Here is a 14,528-nt window from a genome sequence, read left to right as displayed (position 1 = left end):
AGCATGTCAATGTAGTCTGGAGTGGTCAGAGGGTTTGGCCTCAGGGCGATCTCTTGCAAACGGGTGATACAACGAGATGACTGATCCATCAGGGACACTATCATTTCCTGTAGATGAACAATCTCTTCCTCTTGCCTCTCAATCACTTCTTGAACAGTCATCTTTTCTTGTGCAGCTTTTTTGTATTTGTCTTTTAACTCTTGCAGTGTCTGCTTCTCTTTTGCCTTAACATACTCCCACCTGTAGTTCTGGTTGGAATGCATGTTCCAAATGCATTTTCCAGGACAGACAGTGCACATCCCTGTTCGATCCATTGATGCACAGCCACTTTTTTCATTATCATCTGCTATCGCACAAGGGTAGTGGCATGTTATTGAACATTTCTGGCAGTTGGTAAGATACTCTCCTTTCTTTGTGAGCTGTTTTTTGATTGGCTTAATGACCTCCACCTCGATCTCAAAGTTTTCATTTAAAGTCATAACCGTTTCATGCTCTTTAATCATTTCTTTGGTTCTCTTAATTTCTTCAATTTTCGCTAATCCAGCTTTAACTTGGGGTTGCAAACCTTCAATGGCTGTTTCGAGCTGCTTTCGTTCTCTGAGAACCTCTTGGGTCATTAACAAGCTTTTGGTTGTCATTTTACCCAAAGCACTGAAGAACCTTCCCATACTTTTGGCACCCATGATCCAAAACATTTCATCAAAGCTGCTGTCAGCCTCATCAGAATCCTCATCACAGACCTTGTCGCTGATGCTTCTGTTGTCTGCAAACAATGCTGAGTTGTTGAATTTGAAGTGAACCGGAAGCCCAATATCATTTTTTGGACATGGGACACCTGAGGCATTTATTGCTTCGAGAACTGGTGGCTGCTTGCCGTCTGCAAAAGTCACCAGCATCTCAATGTTGTCTGCCACATCTTTGCCAAAAATGGAGAGAACTGAATCAAACACATATCGTTGTGTTGCTGTTAGTCGTGCAAGAGAGGCCTGAGTAACAAAGCACACTGCATCAATCTCACAGACTCCATTACCAGAAGTGAAAAGCCTTCGGATTTGCTCTGTGATCTCCCTGTCTCTTTCTATCCCTCTTGTATCCCCAAACCCTGGGGTGTCTACAACAGTGAGAGAAAAGGGGATTTTAAACCCTTCCTGGTAGTTGATTTGGTACACTGTGACTTCAGAGGTCTGGCTTTCAGCTTGTGATCTCGACTGATCCTCGTTAATTAATTTGAATCTGAAATTGTCCTTCCACTCTACACCAACAATGTAGTTGATCATTCCATTGATAAGAGTGGTCTTTCCTGATCCGGTCGCTCCAAGAAGCATTATTGTGCGATTTTGCCTCATGCTTTCTTTGCCAAAGTTATACCTCCGGCATCCATCAATGTCAATGTCTTCTTCCTCCAGGGGTAGTTTGTAAATTGAAGGGGATTCAGAATGTATCCTCACGCTAATGTGTTTGGCGAACTCAGCAAAACGTGTAAATTCACGTTTTGTTGTGCAGACATGAACAGCAATGCTTTCTTTGCTTCTTCCAGCTGCACCACAATCACAGCTGACCCTGACAACATATTCTGTCTCTGGCTGAAGCCCTGAAATTATTGCCTTTTCAGTCATTGACATCATTTGATTCCAGTGGAGTTCTTCCTCTTCCACCCTGTTGTCTGTTTTGGCGTACTCCACAATGTAGCTCAAAATGTGGGCACCTTGTCCAAGCTCAGCAGGTTTCTCCCAGCCAATGGATATCTCCCTTGAGTTTAGTTCAACTTGAGGTTTTCCAGGAGGGCTGCAAGGTATGGTTTTAACGGAACCGCTGACTTCCTTGTCTGGCCCAACACCTACTGAGGTCACTGCTCTGCATCTGAATGTATACTTTGTGTTAGGACTCAGATCTCTGGAACCTTTCTGCGTCTCATTTGGTAAACCAACTGTCAAGAACTTCATGTTCTTGTTCTCTGTGTTGGCCTCTGCAAAGTCACTGAAGAGCTTTACTTTACTAGTCATTGCCTCTGCTACTTCTTTTGAGGCATACCATTGTTCCTTCTCCACATCACGAGGATGTGAATCTTGAGAGTTGTCTGGTTTGGGTCTTTGTTTTAAGTAGTTTGATACAGCTGAGAGGTAAGGTTCAGCACTTCCCAGTGAGGTGAAAACAAAGCACACAGCATGTTCTGCACTGAAATTTTCTTCATAAAGTCCATTTTGAGATACGACAATACTGGTGTTCTTCATCATGTTGGTGAAAGACTTCAAAATAGAAATTTCTCTCTCTTTACAGTTCATCCACTCGTTCAGGTCTCTGCTGCTGAAAGGAGAAGAATGTCTCCTCTTCAGGATCTCTGCGAGCACAGCCTCCTCTTCCCCCCCACCTCGGATTGATGGAAGTTTCTCAGCTAAGGTTCTTTGGAATTCCAGCTTGAACTCAGAGCACATCTCCTGAAAGCCTTTAATCTTTTTCACAATCTGTGGGAACTGCTGTGCAGTGGTGGTTTTCAATGCATCATTACACCTCATTTCCAGCTCATTGAAGTCCTCCAGGACACTCTGTGATTCCTGAACTAATCTTATACTTATCTGACGGACAATTTTGGCAGCTGAAGAATCTATACAAGTGGCAAGAGCCAGACTTTCATTGGTACAGCGTTTTGTCCGCCGGCTCCCAGTAATTCTGGCAGGCTTTGGTAGACTTCTACTGCATCCTGAAAGGATGTAGGAGTTTTCTGAAGGGAAAAGTCTCCGAAGAATTTGCAGGAGAATTTCTCAGCCTTTGCTGTGTCCTGAGCTTCCATTTTCAGTGATCCTTCCACGTCTACTGTAAGGCGAGGAATCTTCTTGATCATCACCTTCAAGTTGCCCTCAATGTCTCGATGATCTTCCCTTTCAGACACTTCACGGTCAAAAACAAAGAAGGCTTGTGCCCCGTAAAGGATACCTGTGACTACATGTGTTGCTAATCCTTTATCAAAGACCTCTGGATGCTTCACATTGCCTCTTCCAAGATGATTCATTGACAGCTCCTGGAACTTTGTGGTAGTTTTGAATTTCAGAGTCACTCTGGCCTGATTTTTGGAAGTCTTATGATCATTCAGGTATTTGGCTGATCCTTCAACCTTTACAAGTTCACCAAAGAAACTTGCTTTCAGAGAGGCATCAACATTTAATGCTGAAGATTTATGCTCAATTGATTCAGATGCAACTATCTCAAAGTTAGTGTTAGGTTTTGGCATTTTCCGTGTATGCTGTTCCAGGTCATTGTGATCCCACAGTGTCATGCCTGCCAAAAAAAGAAGAGGTAGAAGTTAAATCGCCATTTATTGCATGACAGCAGGGCTTGGAAAAGTCTTTAAGACACAAGCAAGAGAAACCCTCAGAATAACGGCAGCTAAAGTCCTGTAACTTTTCTCTAAGAAGCCCTCTCTGTGTCATACTGGGAACAGGATCAGTTTGCCAATTTTGTAAAAACTCTTTCTTCGAACCATCTCTTAAAACATGCTGGTAGAAAAATGTGACACTTATGATATCGAACTGCTGAGTCGAGTTTATTTGTAAGAAACAAAGAGGCCTTGAATTCATGAATATTCATCTTGTTGGTAAACTCTCTGGAACCAATAAAGTTTTCAGTAATGAACAAAGAAACACCTTTGGGAACATGTGAAAACCAAATCTAATCCAAAAGTGAAATGAAATGACCTGCTGAATGTATTTTCAGGCTTCTACAGAGAATAAACTTCTGCATCTGCTCTAATGCAGCAGATTGTCTCTTTGCATTTTACACAAGCTTGTATCTCTGACACGTTATCAGATAATAACAGTTTCATGTCCATCCATCAGGAGCTCCAGCTGTCAGTCACCAAACACTGTCAAGAATTCACAGGACCTATTTATTTCAGGTCCCCAGGACACCAGCAATGCATTTCTTTTTGTCACATCTCTATCTGATCAACTCACAACGTGACATAATGGGACTCAGTTTGTAGCAGGGCGGCCACAACTAGCTTTTATGGGATCATCTGCAGAATTGGCGTTTTTCATACTGGTGGGAGTTGCCAGGGGCACAACATTTCAAATCCTGTTCCTGTAGGTCCTCAAGATTAATATTCAGGTTACAAAGTTGGAGCACATTATTGTAAACTCTTTAAGTTTCACTCCTTACCAGTGACGAGTGAATCTCGGCGGCAGTCGTACAGCATCCCCAGGCCAAATGGCCGGCCGAGCGCTGCCATCTCTATGGTGCTGCTGGCCAAAGAGTCCATCTCTCAGTCTAGACTGGAGAAAAGGAGAAAGTATGTTAGTTAGTCTCCCATGATCCAAACCTCACAATGCCATTTTAAATGATTAGTATGTTTCTAGTTTGAAGGCTTTTTGATCTTCTGTCGATTAAGAAACTTGGTTAACATTTTGTGCTGATAAACTCTTGCAAACCCTATGGAGAATTCAAAAACAATTGTCTTTTTATCTTTAAACATGCAACCAGTTATTGTTCACATCAGAGTGGTTTGACTAGAACTGAGCCGATCGCTTCATCTGGTGCTTAATTTCTCTTCCTGCAAACTCAATCGTGGACATGCAAAATGTGACATAGACAGCAAACTCAATGGTCTTGACTGCTTTCTTTTACCAAAATAAAATAAGAAATAACCTGGCAGAAGAAAAGGAAAAAATAAATAAAATACGTACCACCTGTCAGCTGCTGCTTCACCGACTTCCTGCCCGGACCAATGAATGTTTTCCTTAATAGAAAATATGTTAGAATGGTGTAGGAATTAGATGACTTACTAATCCTGGGAATCAATCTATGAATTGTAAAACTCTTTATGGACCTTTGTCACTGTGGGGAGAAAGAGGATCAAAAGACATTCAATGAAGGACACAGGATAGAGGGGGAAGGTTAAGGTACAATTCATTGTACCTGAGGAGTTTATGGTATAGCATGAACCCTAAGAAACAGGATGAGTGAACTCCCGCAAATGGTCATTGTTCTTTAAGGAAAAATTCATGAATCCCAGGTGTGTGTGTGATATCCATTTGTCCTTTTTTGTTGCTAAACAGTATAAAAGCCAAGACATTGTGGAGATCTGCAGAGAACACTCTGCATGAGTCTTCCCTCCATGCTGCATGTATTAAAGAGACCTGATTCATCACACCGAGTCTGTAATTCTTCAGAGAATTAGCAACTCTCAACAAGCAACACGGAGAATTTCCCTTACAATGGTTAACTTGTAATGCATAAATTCAAGTCTCACATTTTGAAAGGGTCCAGCTCATCGCCAGCTGACTGATAAATGAAAATTAATTTTTTAAAGAAGCTCCTTCTGGAACTGTTTTTGACGGGACATCTTGATTAGATGTTCAAACTACGGTCATTCAGCGTCATATTTTTTCTGGGTGTGAACGACCCCTTTCACATTACACAATCATTTGATCATTTGTTGGTGTGAAAATATTGATTAGAGCAGCTTTAAGTAAACAATCTGTGGCTCTTAGAGTAAAGGTCTGAATATTTGAGAAACTATTCTCAAAAATTTTCTCAAATCCAAGATTTGTTGGTTTGAGGGTATTTTAGTTCCTGTACTTTCATAACTCTGGCCAATGAAAAAATAATTTACCAAAATAATAATTCTTCCTCACTATGTAATCATTCACTGACATGGAAAAACAGCCACAGCAGTGACTCATTTCAGCAAGCTCACAGTCACACTGTCAACATGCTGCTGTTTCGAAGCTAATTTTCATCATCGTAGCATGTTAGCATGCGAATATTTGCAGTTAAAAACACACAAAGTTCAGCTGAGGCTGATGGGAACATAATTAGTTGCAGGTATTTGGTCATACTTTGCACACCTGTTTGTATATACTGTTTATTTTTTTCTCAGTATATATATTGTTTTATTTCTGTCAATATTTTGTGGTATATTTTGTTTTATATATATATTCTCAATATTAATATTTGTTTTTATATTTGCTTTTTATATATATAGTTCTCTCTCTTTTCTCTCTTTTCTTTCTTTTCTAATTTTATTCTAATTCCATTCCTGTAAGGAGCACTGCAACAAAAACAATTTCCCCTCTGGGTTTAATAAAGGATTTCTGATTCTGATTCTGATAAACCAAAGAATTTGACATATTTTGATATTGACCAGATGGTGGCGCTAGATGAAGTCAGAGGCACCAGAGTTATTTGAATTTATCCTGAGGAACATGAACATCTCACAGTCTGCACATCTCATCACTCCATACCCTGTGCAAAGTGCTGACAGAACAGTCACATGCTTCATAAACATCAAGTCAGAAGCCAAAGATAGATTGAATTTACTGTTATTTATCATTCATGTCCTTTCTGGTACACCTGCTTAAAGGAGGATTTATGGGATGTTCAGCTGCACCCAGCACTCATTACTGCTTACATCACTAAAACCACATCTACAGTGTTTGGTTAAACAACCAGAAACAGCATCACTCTGATTCCACAGCAGACATACAGCACATGAACTGAAAGAGCGTTAGAGTACTTAGAGCAGCGATGTGTGTAATCCTCTGAGCACTGCTGGAGCTCCACACAGCATATCGTCCGTGAGGAAACGCCCCGATGTGTGGTCAGTAAAAGGAGGCGGCACAGAGGGGAATCAGACAGTCTTCCCAGAAATCACATGACCTGCAGCAAGGTGGGAGAGGACAAATAACTAGATTGCAGGGAGACCCCACAGCACAGGTCCAGAGAGCTGGAGGAAATCAGTTTACAAGGCAACTTCACACAAGTGGAGTTCCCGTATCCCGTATCCTCTTTATTTTAACCCTAATCCCTTGACCCTTGAAATAATGACTTAATTTCCTTAATTTTCAAGCGTGGGATCAATAAGGTTTTATCTAGTGCTGCCAGGCGATTAAAAAAATTCATCTAATTAATTACAGGATTTGTAATGAATTAATCTAATTAATCGCATTTTAATCTCATATCTGCTAAAGGTCCCCAAATAAAGAATTTGAATTCTAGGACATTACAATTCACTGACATTCACATTACAGCTGGTGAATTCTTTTCATCACTGTAGTTCTCGACGGTAGCTGGAAATTAGAGTCACATGACGCTATCTGAAACGCCTCTTTTAGGCCCTCGTCTTCCACGATTGAAATCGGCCTGCAATCAGCAGCAGCCCACTTTGCGATTGAGTTTGTCAGTTTTTCTGTCGTGGCTTTGTTCATTCGTTTTCCTAACTCAGCAAGTGTGGGTTGGTGGAGTGAGCTCACGGTCGCACTAGCGGCACTAGCAGCAACTACATGTTTAGCGTTTAAATGATAATTCAGGCTGGAGCTGCTACGGTGATAGGAAAATTCTTTTTTACACAAGGTACAAATCACTGCGTTCTTGTTAACAGTCCCGTCTTTGTTCTTTTTATAAATAAACTTGCCATTCAAAGATCCAAGTAGGCTCGCTCTCCGGTGTCGCATCCATGTCTGTTGTCACCCTGCTTTTGACTAGTGGCGCAGGTAGGATGCGACCTCACTGCAGCCTACGGGTCACTCAAAGGGCCAAATTTAAAATGCTTGCGCATTGACTTGCCACTCATGATTAATTGCGTTAATTTTTATAGCACGTTAATTTGCAGCGTAATTAATTAATCTAATTAACGCGTTAAACTGACAGCCCTAGTTTTATCTTATCTTGTCTGTCAGACTCTTTGGAGATAACGGTTTAAATCCAAATCAGCATTTTGATTCACACTGATTCAGACTCCTGAATTTCACTTTGACAAAGCTCAGCTTGCCAGATGCCACAGCAGAGTTGTGGTAGAGCAGCTGCAGCTGTGAGTGGAACACACTTTCACTTTCACTTTCTCTGAAATGGTCTGACTTCATGAGAAGCTGTTCACCCTTTCTGTCCCTGTTTGTCTCATATGTGAAAATGTAACATCAAAATTTAAAATCAAAAGAACCCACAACATTTTAACAATGTTTAACAAGCATCTCAGGTGTGTGTGTGTGTGTGTGTGTGTGTGCGTGCGTGCGTGCGTGCATGCGTGTGTGTGTGTGTGTGTGTGTGTGACCACATATAAAGCAGCTGCAGACAAACTGAGGCAGAGCTCACCCTCCTTCTTGACGGAGACAACCTGAGCGGTAAGCTGCTGGACAGCAGTTCTTTTTCTGTGTTTCAGTGTTCATGTGATTGTTTATTATCCTTATAAACGTAACTGCATGATTTCATTTTAGCTTTATATTTGTTTGTATTTGTGCTTATTGTTTTTTGTTAGAAAGTCAGTAAGCTTAGTTTGGCTTCTGGTTTGAGCTTCATCAAATCTGGTTTTTATATTCTCTCCTATGTGGAATCAGAATCAAAATCAGAAAAAGCTTTATTGCCAAGTACGATTTTACACATACAAGGAATTTGCTTTGGTGAGGTTGGTGCATGACACATAAGAAGCTATTAAAAAAGTAAAAATATAACAGTAAGTAAAAAAAATAACAATAAGTAAAAAATACAACAATAGTAGAAAATATAACAATAAGTAAAAAATACAACAATATAAATATATATACACAAGTCTTTTTTTTTTAACAGAAGCACAGTCTGTTTTTTTCAAAAGGAAGTCCAAGCAGAGCGTTAATGTAACGCATATGGTTATGGCAGTGTCAATGACAAGCAGAGGCAGAGGTGGAGTGTGAAGAGTGTCGGGGGGGTTCTGGGCCTTGTTAATAAAGCTGACAGCAGACGGGAAATAACTGTTCTTGTGGCGTGAGGTTTTGGACCGCAGCCTCATGCCAGAGGGGGAGTGTATGTCCGGGGTGGGAGGGGTCAGCCACAATCTTTCCTGTACGCCTCAGGGTCCTGGAGGTGTACAGGTCCTGAAGAGACGGGAGACTGCAGCCGGTCACCTTCTCTGCAGACCAAATGACACGCTGCAGTCTGCCCTTGTCCTTGGCAGTGGCAGCAGCGTACCTGATGGTGATGGAGGAGCTGAGGATGGACTAGATGATGGCTGTGTAGAAGTGCACCATCATTGTCTTTGGCAGATTGAATTTCTTCAGCTGCCATAGGAAGTACATCCTCTGCTGTGCTTTCTTGATGAGGGAGCTGATGTTCGGCTCCCACTTGAGGTCCTGGAAGATGATAGTTCCCAGGAAGCAGAAAGACTCCACTGTGTCAATGGTGGAGTCACAGAGGGTGATGGGGGCAGGTGATGCTGAGTTCTTCCTGAAGTCCACAACCATCTCCACTGTCTTTAGAGCGTTGAGCTCTAGGTTGTTCTGTTTACACCAGGTCACCAGATGGTCAACCTCCCACCTGTAGGCAAACTCGTCGCCATCAGAGATGAGTCCGATGAGGGTGGTGTCGTCCGCAAACTTCAGGAGCTTGACGGACTGGTGACTGGAGGTGCAGCTGTTGGTGTACAGGGAGAAGAGCAGAGGAGAGAGAACCCAGCCCTGAGGGGATCTGGTGCTGATGGTCTTAGCGTCAGAGACAGGAAGTCTGTGATCCATCTGCAGGTGGAGTCAGGCACGCTCAGCTGGGAGAGCTTCTCCTGAAGCAGAGTTAGGATGATGGTGTTAAAGGCAGAGCTGAAATCCACAAACAGGATCCTGGCATAGGTTCCTGTGGAGTTCAGGTGCTGGAGGATGAGGTGGAGGGCCAGGTTGACTGCGTCATCTACAGACCTGTTGGCTCTGTAGGCAAACTTCAGGGGATCCAGGAGAGGGTCGGTGATGTCTCTGATGTGTGAGAGCACAAGGCGCTCAAAGGACTTCATGACCACAGACGTCAGAGCGACGGGTCTGAAGTCGTTAAGTCCTGTGGTCCTTGGCTTCTTGGGAACGGGGATGATGGTTGAAGACTTGAAGCAGGCTGGCACGTGACATGTCTCCAGTGAGGTGTTAAAAATGTCGGTGAACACTGGAGACAGCTGATCAGCACAGTGCTTCAAGGCGGATGGGGAGACAGAATCCGGTCCAGCTGCTTTCCAGAAGAGTCTGATGACGTCCCTCTTATGAATGGAAAAAGTCGTCACTGAGGTGGGTGGGGAGGGGGGTCCTTTAAGGTGGAAATTGGTGTAGGTGACTGGAGCTGGAGCTGTTGGGAGGTGTCATGGGGGATGGTTGCTGGACTGTCCCTTTGTCTTTCAAAGCGGTAGTAGAAGTCATTCAGGTCGTTGGCCAGGCGTCGATCGTTGATGGAGTGGGGGGCTTTAGGCTTGTAGTTGGTAATCTGCCTGAGCCCTTTCCAGACAGACACAGAGTCATTAGCTGAGAAGTGGTGTTGGAGCTTCTCAGAGTGCAGTAGCCTCTTTCACCGCCTTGCTAAACTTGTACTTTGCCTCTTTGAATCTGTCCTTGTCCCCACTCCTGAAGGCCTCTTCTTTTGCCAACCTTAGCTGTCTGAGTTTGGCTGTGAACCAGGGTTTGTCATTGTTGTAACTCACCCTGGTGTGTGATGGAACACAGCAGTTCTCACAGAAGCTGATGTAGGACGCCACAGCCTCCGTGTACTCATCCAGACTGTTGGTAGCAGTCCTGAACACATCCCAGTCAATAGAGTCAGCAGTAAAAGTACACAACTGTTCTCGGCTTCATGTAGTTAAAGTATCAGCAGTAAAAACATACAAGTATTATTAAGCTTCATGTACTTATTGAATCAGTAGTAAAAGAAGAAGAAGAAGAAGAAGAAGAAGAAGAAGAATCAACTTACTTTTATTATCACACACAGAGTTTCAGTTGCACGCTACACGCCATGCTTCCGTGAAATTATTTTCTCCGCCTTTAACCCATCCTTAGTCAGTCCTTCCTCCACGGCAGACCAGGAGTGGTGGGCTGCCAGCCGACAGCGGCGCCCAGGGACCCAACTCTCTGTCATCACCATTGGTCAGGTGGTGATCTTCTTGCATGTTTTTAGTGGGGGTATATTTTATGGAGGATACCCCAGGTGAACACAGGGAGAACATGCAAACTCCACAGAGAAAGGCCCTTTTTCCTCGAGCAGCAGGCACCAAAGGCATGGTGGAGGACATGCTACCACCGCCCACAGCGGGATTCGAACTGGGACCTTCTAGCTGTGAGGCGACAGTGTTACCACTTGTGACACCATGCCTAAAGTAGTGCAGTATTATCAGCTAAATGTAGTTGAGGTATTAAGCACATAACTGATAATATTTTTGGGTGGCTTAAAGTTGTGCTAACAGAATAAATAAACCATAGAAATAACTAACTAACTCATTTCATTTTAGGAATTTGGAGACCAAAGTGTAAATCTGCTGCATCCTGAGGCAGGCAACTGGACTGAGAGCGGACAGGTTTGGTTCTGTTTGAAATAATGTAAAATAATATAACATTTTTTTGAATTAATGTTTTAGTTCTACTATAAACTGTCCACACTAAGTGGATCCTCCTTAATCTGTCGTAGATTGTTGTTCATAATAAGACCAGAATAGCACTATACACCATTTACAGCCATCAGATAGACGTCTAGTGGAGGACTTTTTGCCTAATTGTGTGCAGTCCAGTAACAGAAACTCAAAAGTAACTAAATGACGGTCTGATAAAAGAGGATTCTGTGGAAAGGATGTTTGATCTCAAAGCCATATGCATTAATGTAACTTCTTGACAAACACTGGGATTATGTTTGTACTTTTAATGTTTTACAGATTTGGACCTGAGAGAATTTCGTTGACTTTAGGACCAGAAGACAGACACTTTCACGACAAGCTTCGAATATTTTCTAATTGAAATTAAGTTTGGTCCTGGTGTCATCCGCCTGTTTTTCAAGTACAACATTTGCAAACTTCAAGCTAAGATGCCTTTAAGAAAACCAGCACGGCTTGCTGATGTTATAAAAAAATGAAGCAAAGTGCTAAAATGCCACAAAGGTCCTCTCCCTGTTTATAAAATTCCTTTGAAAGAGGAAATCAATATCGATGGGTGCAAGCGTTTCAGTTTTGGGAAGGATATGATGAAACCTAATCGCACCATAATGGTTCTTGGAGCAACTGGGGCTGGGAAGTCAACCCTCATCGATGGGTTGATCAATTACATTCTGGGTGTCGAATGGAAGGATTCATTTCGGTTTAAGCTAATTGATGAGGATCCGTCGAAATCACAAGCTGAAAGCCAGACCTCTGAAGCCACTGTGTACCAAATCAACCATCAGAAGGGTTTTAAAATAGACTACTCACTGACCATCATTGACACTCCAGGGTTTGGAGATACACGAGGCATCGTAAGAGACAAGATGATCACAGAACAGCTGCGTAACATCTTCTCTGCTCAGCGTGGTGTCAGTGACATTGATGCTGTGTGTTTTGTAGCTCAGGCTTCTTTAGCACGACTCACAGCAACACAGAAATATGTGTTTGATTCTGTGCTTTCAATCTTTGGCAAAGATGTGGAGGAAAACATCAGGATTCTGGTGACATTTGCAGACGGCCAGCGCCCTCCAGTTCTGGAGGCAATCAATGCTTCAGGTGTTCCATGTCCTAAAACATCCAACGGGCTCCCAATTCACTTCAAATTCAATAATTCAGCATTGTTTGCACACAACAAAACTTCTGCAGCAAAAAGCACGAGTGACGACAATGAAGATGGAAGCTTTGATGAGATGTTTTGGGACATGGGGACAAAAAGCTTGAAGAAGTTCTTTGTTGCTTTGAATGTCATGAACACCAAAAGCCTGACAATGACAAAAGAGGTCCTCAGACAAAGAAAGAACCTCGAGATTACAGTGGAAAATTTGCAGGAGCAGGTTAAATATGGGTTAGCCAAGCTTGAGGAGATAAAAGTGACATCTGAAGAAGTGAAAAAGTACGAGGCAGAGATCAGCAGAAATGAGGACTTTGAGTTTGAAGTTACTATTAAAAAGCCTGTTCAAATAGATATTTCTAGAACTGGAGTATTCCTCACCAACTGTCAGCAGTGTCATTCCACCTGTCATGATAATTGTGTCTTTGCAAAAGATGAGGATAAAGTCCACTGTGCTGCAATTGGAAAAGATGGAAAATGTACACAGTGTCCAGGTGAATGTCCCTGGAGTGTACATCATAATCAGAAGTACAGATGGGATTATCAGGATGTTACAGAAAAACGAACAAAAAACGATCTGAAAGAAAAGTACCTAAAAGCCACAGAGGAAAAGATGTCTGTTGAGACGTTGATTGAAAAAATGCAGGAGGAATATAATCAAAAGGAGGTTGGGGTGAAGGAGCTGATAAAGAAGTCTGTAGAGTGTTTAAACAAACTGAAGGAGATAGCGCTGAAGCCAGATCCTCTTTCCACTCCAGAGTACATTGACATGATTATTGAGGGAGAGAAACATGAGGGCAAGCGAGGCTGGCAGCAGCGAGTTCAGTACCTGATGAAGATGAAAGGAAAAGCAGAGTGCCTGGATCGAGTAAGCAAAGGAGAGAATCCCCTCCAGAGTCCGCCTACTGACATCCAGTGTGGGAACAAAGGCCGTACAAAGAGGAAAGCCAATCTGGACAGCACTGAGACTACCAAGAGACCAAGACCGTAACAAGATCAAAACTGACGCAGACCAAGACAAGACCGAGCCCAAGTCTGAGACTGACCAAGATGAGACTGACCAAGACACCAACACAGGCCAAGACGAGACCAAGACTGATTCTTAAATGAACAAAGACCAAGACAGTGAGCTTGATAATCAGCAAGATCAATGCCAACCAAGACAAGACCAAAACTTTCCAAGAATAAGGGTACAAGGGTCGGGTCCTAGGCTTCTGTTGTTGTACCAGCAGTGCCACAGTGGTCACCATGATGCAGTTTTACAGATGAAAGTCTTTTGTCTTTACACTGTTTTGGTTGATTGAACCTGCGCTGAAATGCTGCCAGTTCACCAAAAATGCAGAAATGATTCAACATGTTTGCTTTAAGCTTCTTTAGACTCTGCTTCTTCGTCAGCTCTGAAGCTGGTGTAGGGGTGTTGATGTTACTCTTCAAAATGTTGCTCTGTGTCAAAGTAGGTAGCTGATTGCTAACATGAAAGCCAGAACACCTTTGTAAAGTCAATGGTATATCGTACACTCTAGTAACTGTATTGTGCATTGCTCTATATGTGTTGTATGCTTGTGTTTCTGAATTGACTAAAGTAAAACCAAAGGAAATACGTGATGATATGAACAAATTTTGCATCTGTGACCATTGTACATTGTTCAACAGCTGCTGTCATTACACAGAGCTATCAGTGGTTTTCATTCTGATTGTAATTTAACTAATGAGTATTGACATAAAAGCTACTGATTTATATTCAAATACATTTTTGTCCTGTGTTTTAATGAAGAGGAGAAATCTATTGAATGATGAACAATTAATGAAAGTTTTATTACTTAAAATTCTCTCATAACACAACAAGTAGTGAAGAACAGAAGTTGTGGCCGGTTGAGGACACGATCTGAACTGCTTTGTATGTAAACGTACGATGTAAGCAGGAATGTGTCTTGTTGGTACAATGCGGTCAAACAGGAACGTTAACGACGGTCTCAATATGTTCCTTGTCTTTAAGTAGACTTGGCATCCCGTCCAACCTGACTGAGCCCA

General features: G+C 42.4%; 2 protein-coding genes across 2 annotated transcripts in view; both read left to right on the top strand.

The window, feature by feature from the left end:
• The window catches only part of LOC139338735 (zinc finger protein 91-like), a 299,694-nt gene that overhangs the window by 175,715 nt on the left and 109,451 nt on the right, over positions 1 to 14,528 (top strand).
• On the top strand, positions 11,790 to 13,804 carry LOC139338546 (uncharacterized). Its single transcript, XM_070973685.1, has one exon. The coding sequence runs from the start codon at positions 11,929 to 11,931 to the stop codon at positions 13,486 to 13,488; it is 1,560 nt and encodes a 519-aa protein (XP_070829786.1). The 5' UTR covers positions 11,790 to 11,928; the 3' UTR covers positions 13,489 to 13,804.

Source organism: Chaetodon trifascialis, chromosome 11, assembly GCF_039877785.1.
Source record: "Chaetodon trifascialis isolate fChaTrf1 chromosome 11, fChaTrf1.hap1, whole genome shotgun sequence".
Lineage (NCBI taxonomy): Eukaryota > Metazoa > Chordata > Actinopteri > Chaetodontiformes > Chaetodontidae > Chaetodon > Chaetodon trifascialis.
The sequence above is the reverse complement of the archived record's forward strand: the minus strand, read 5'-3'. Positions and strand labels throughout refer to the sequence as shown.

Coding starts and splice junctions, on each gene's coding strand:
- LOC139338546 (XM_070973685.1), top strand. CDS start 11,929: ATGATGAAACCTAATCGCACCATAATGGTTCTTGGAGCAACTGGGGCT.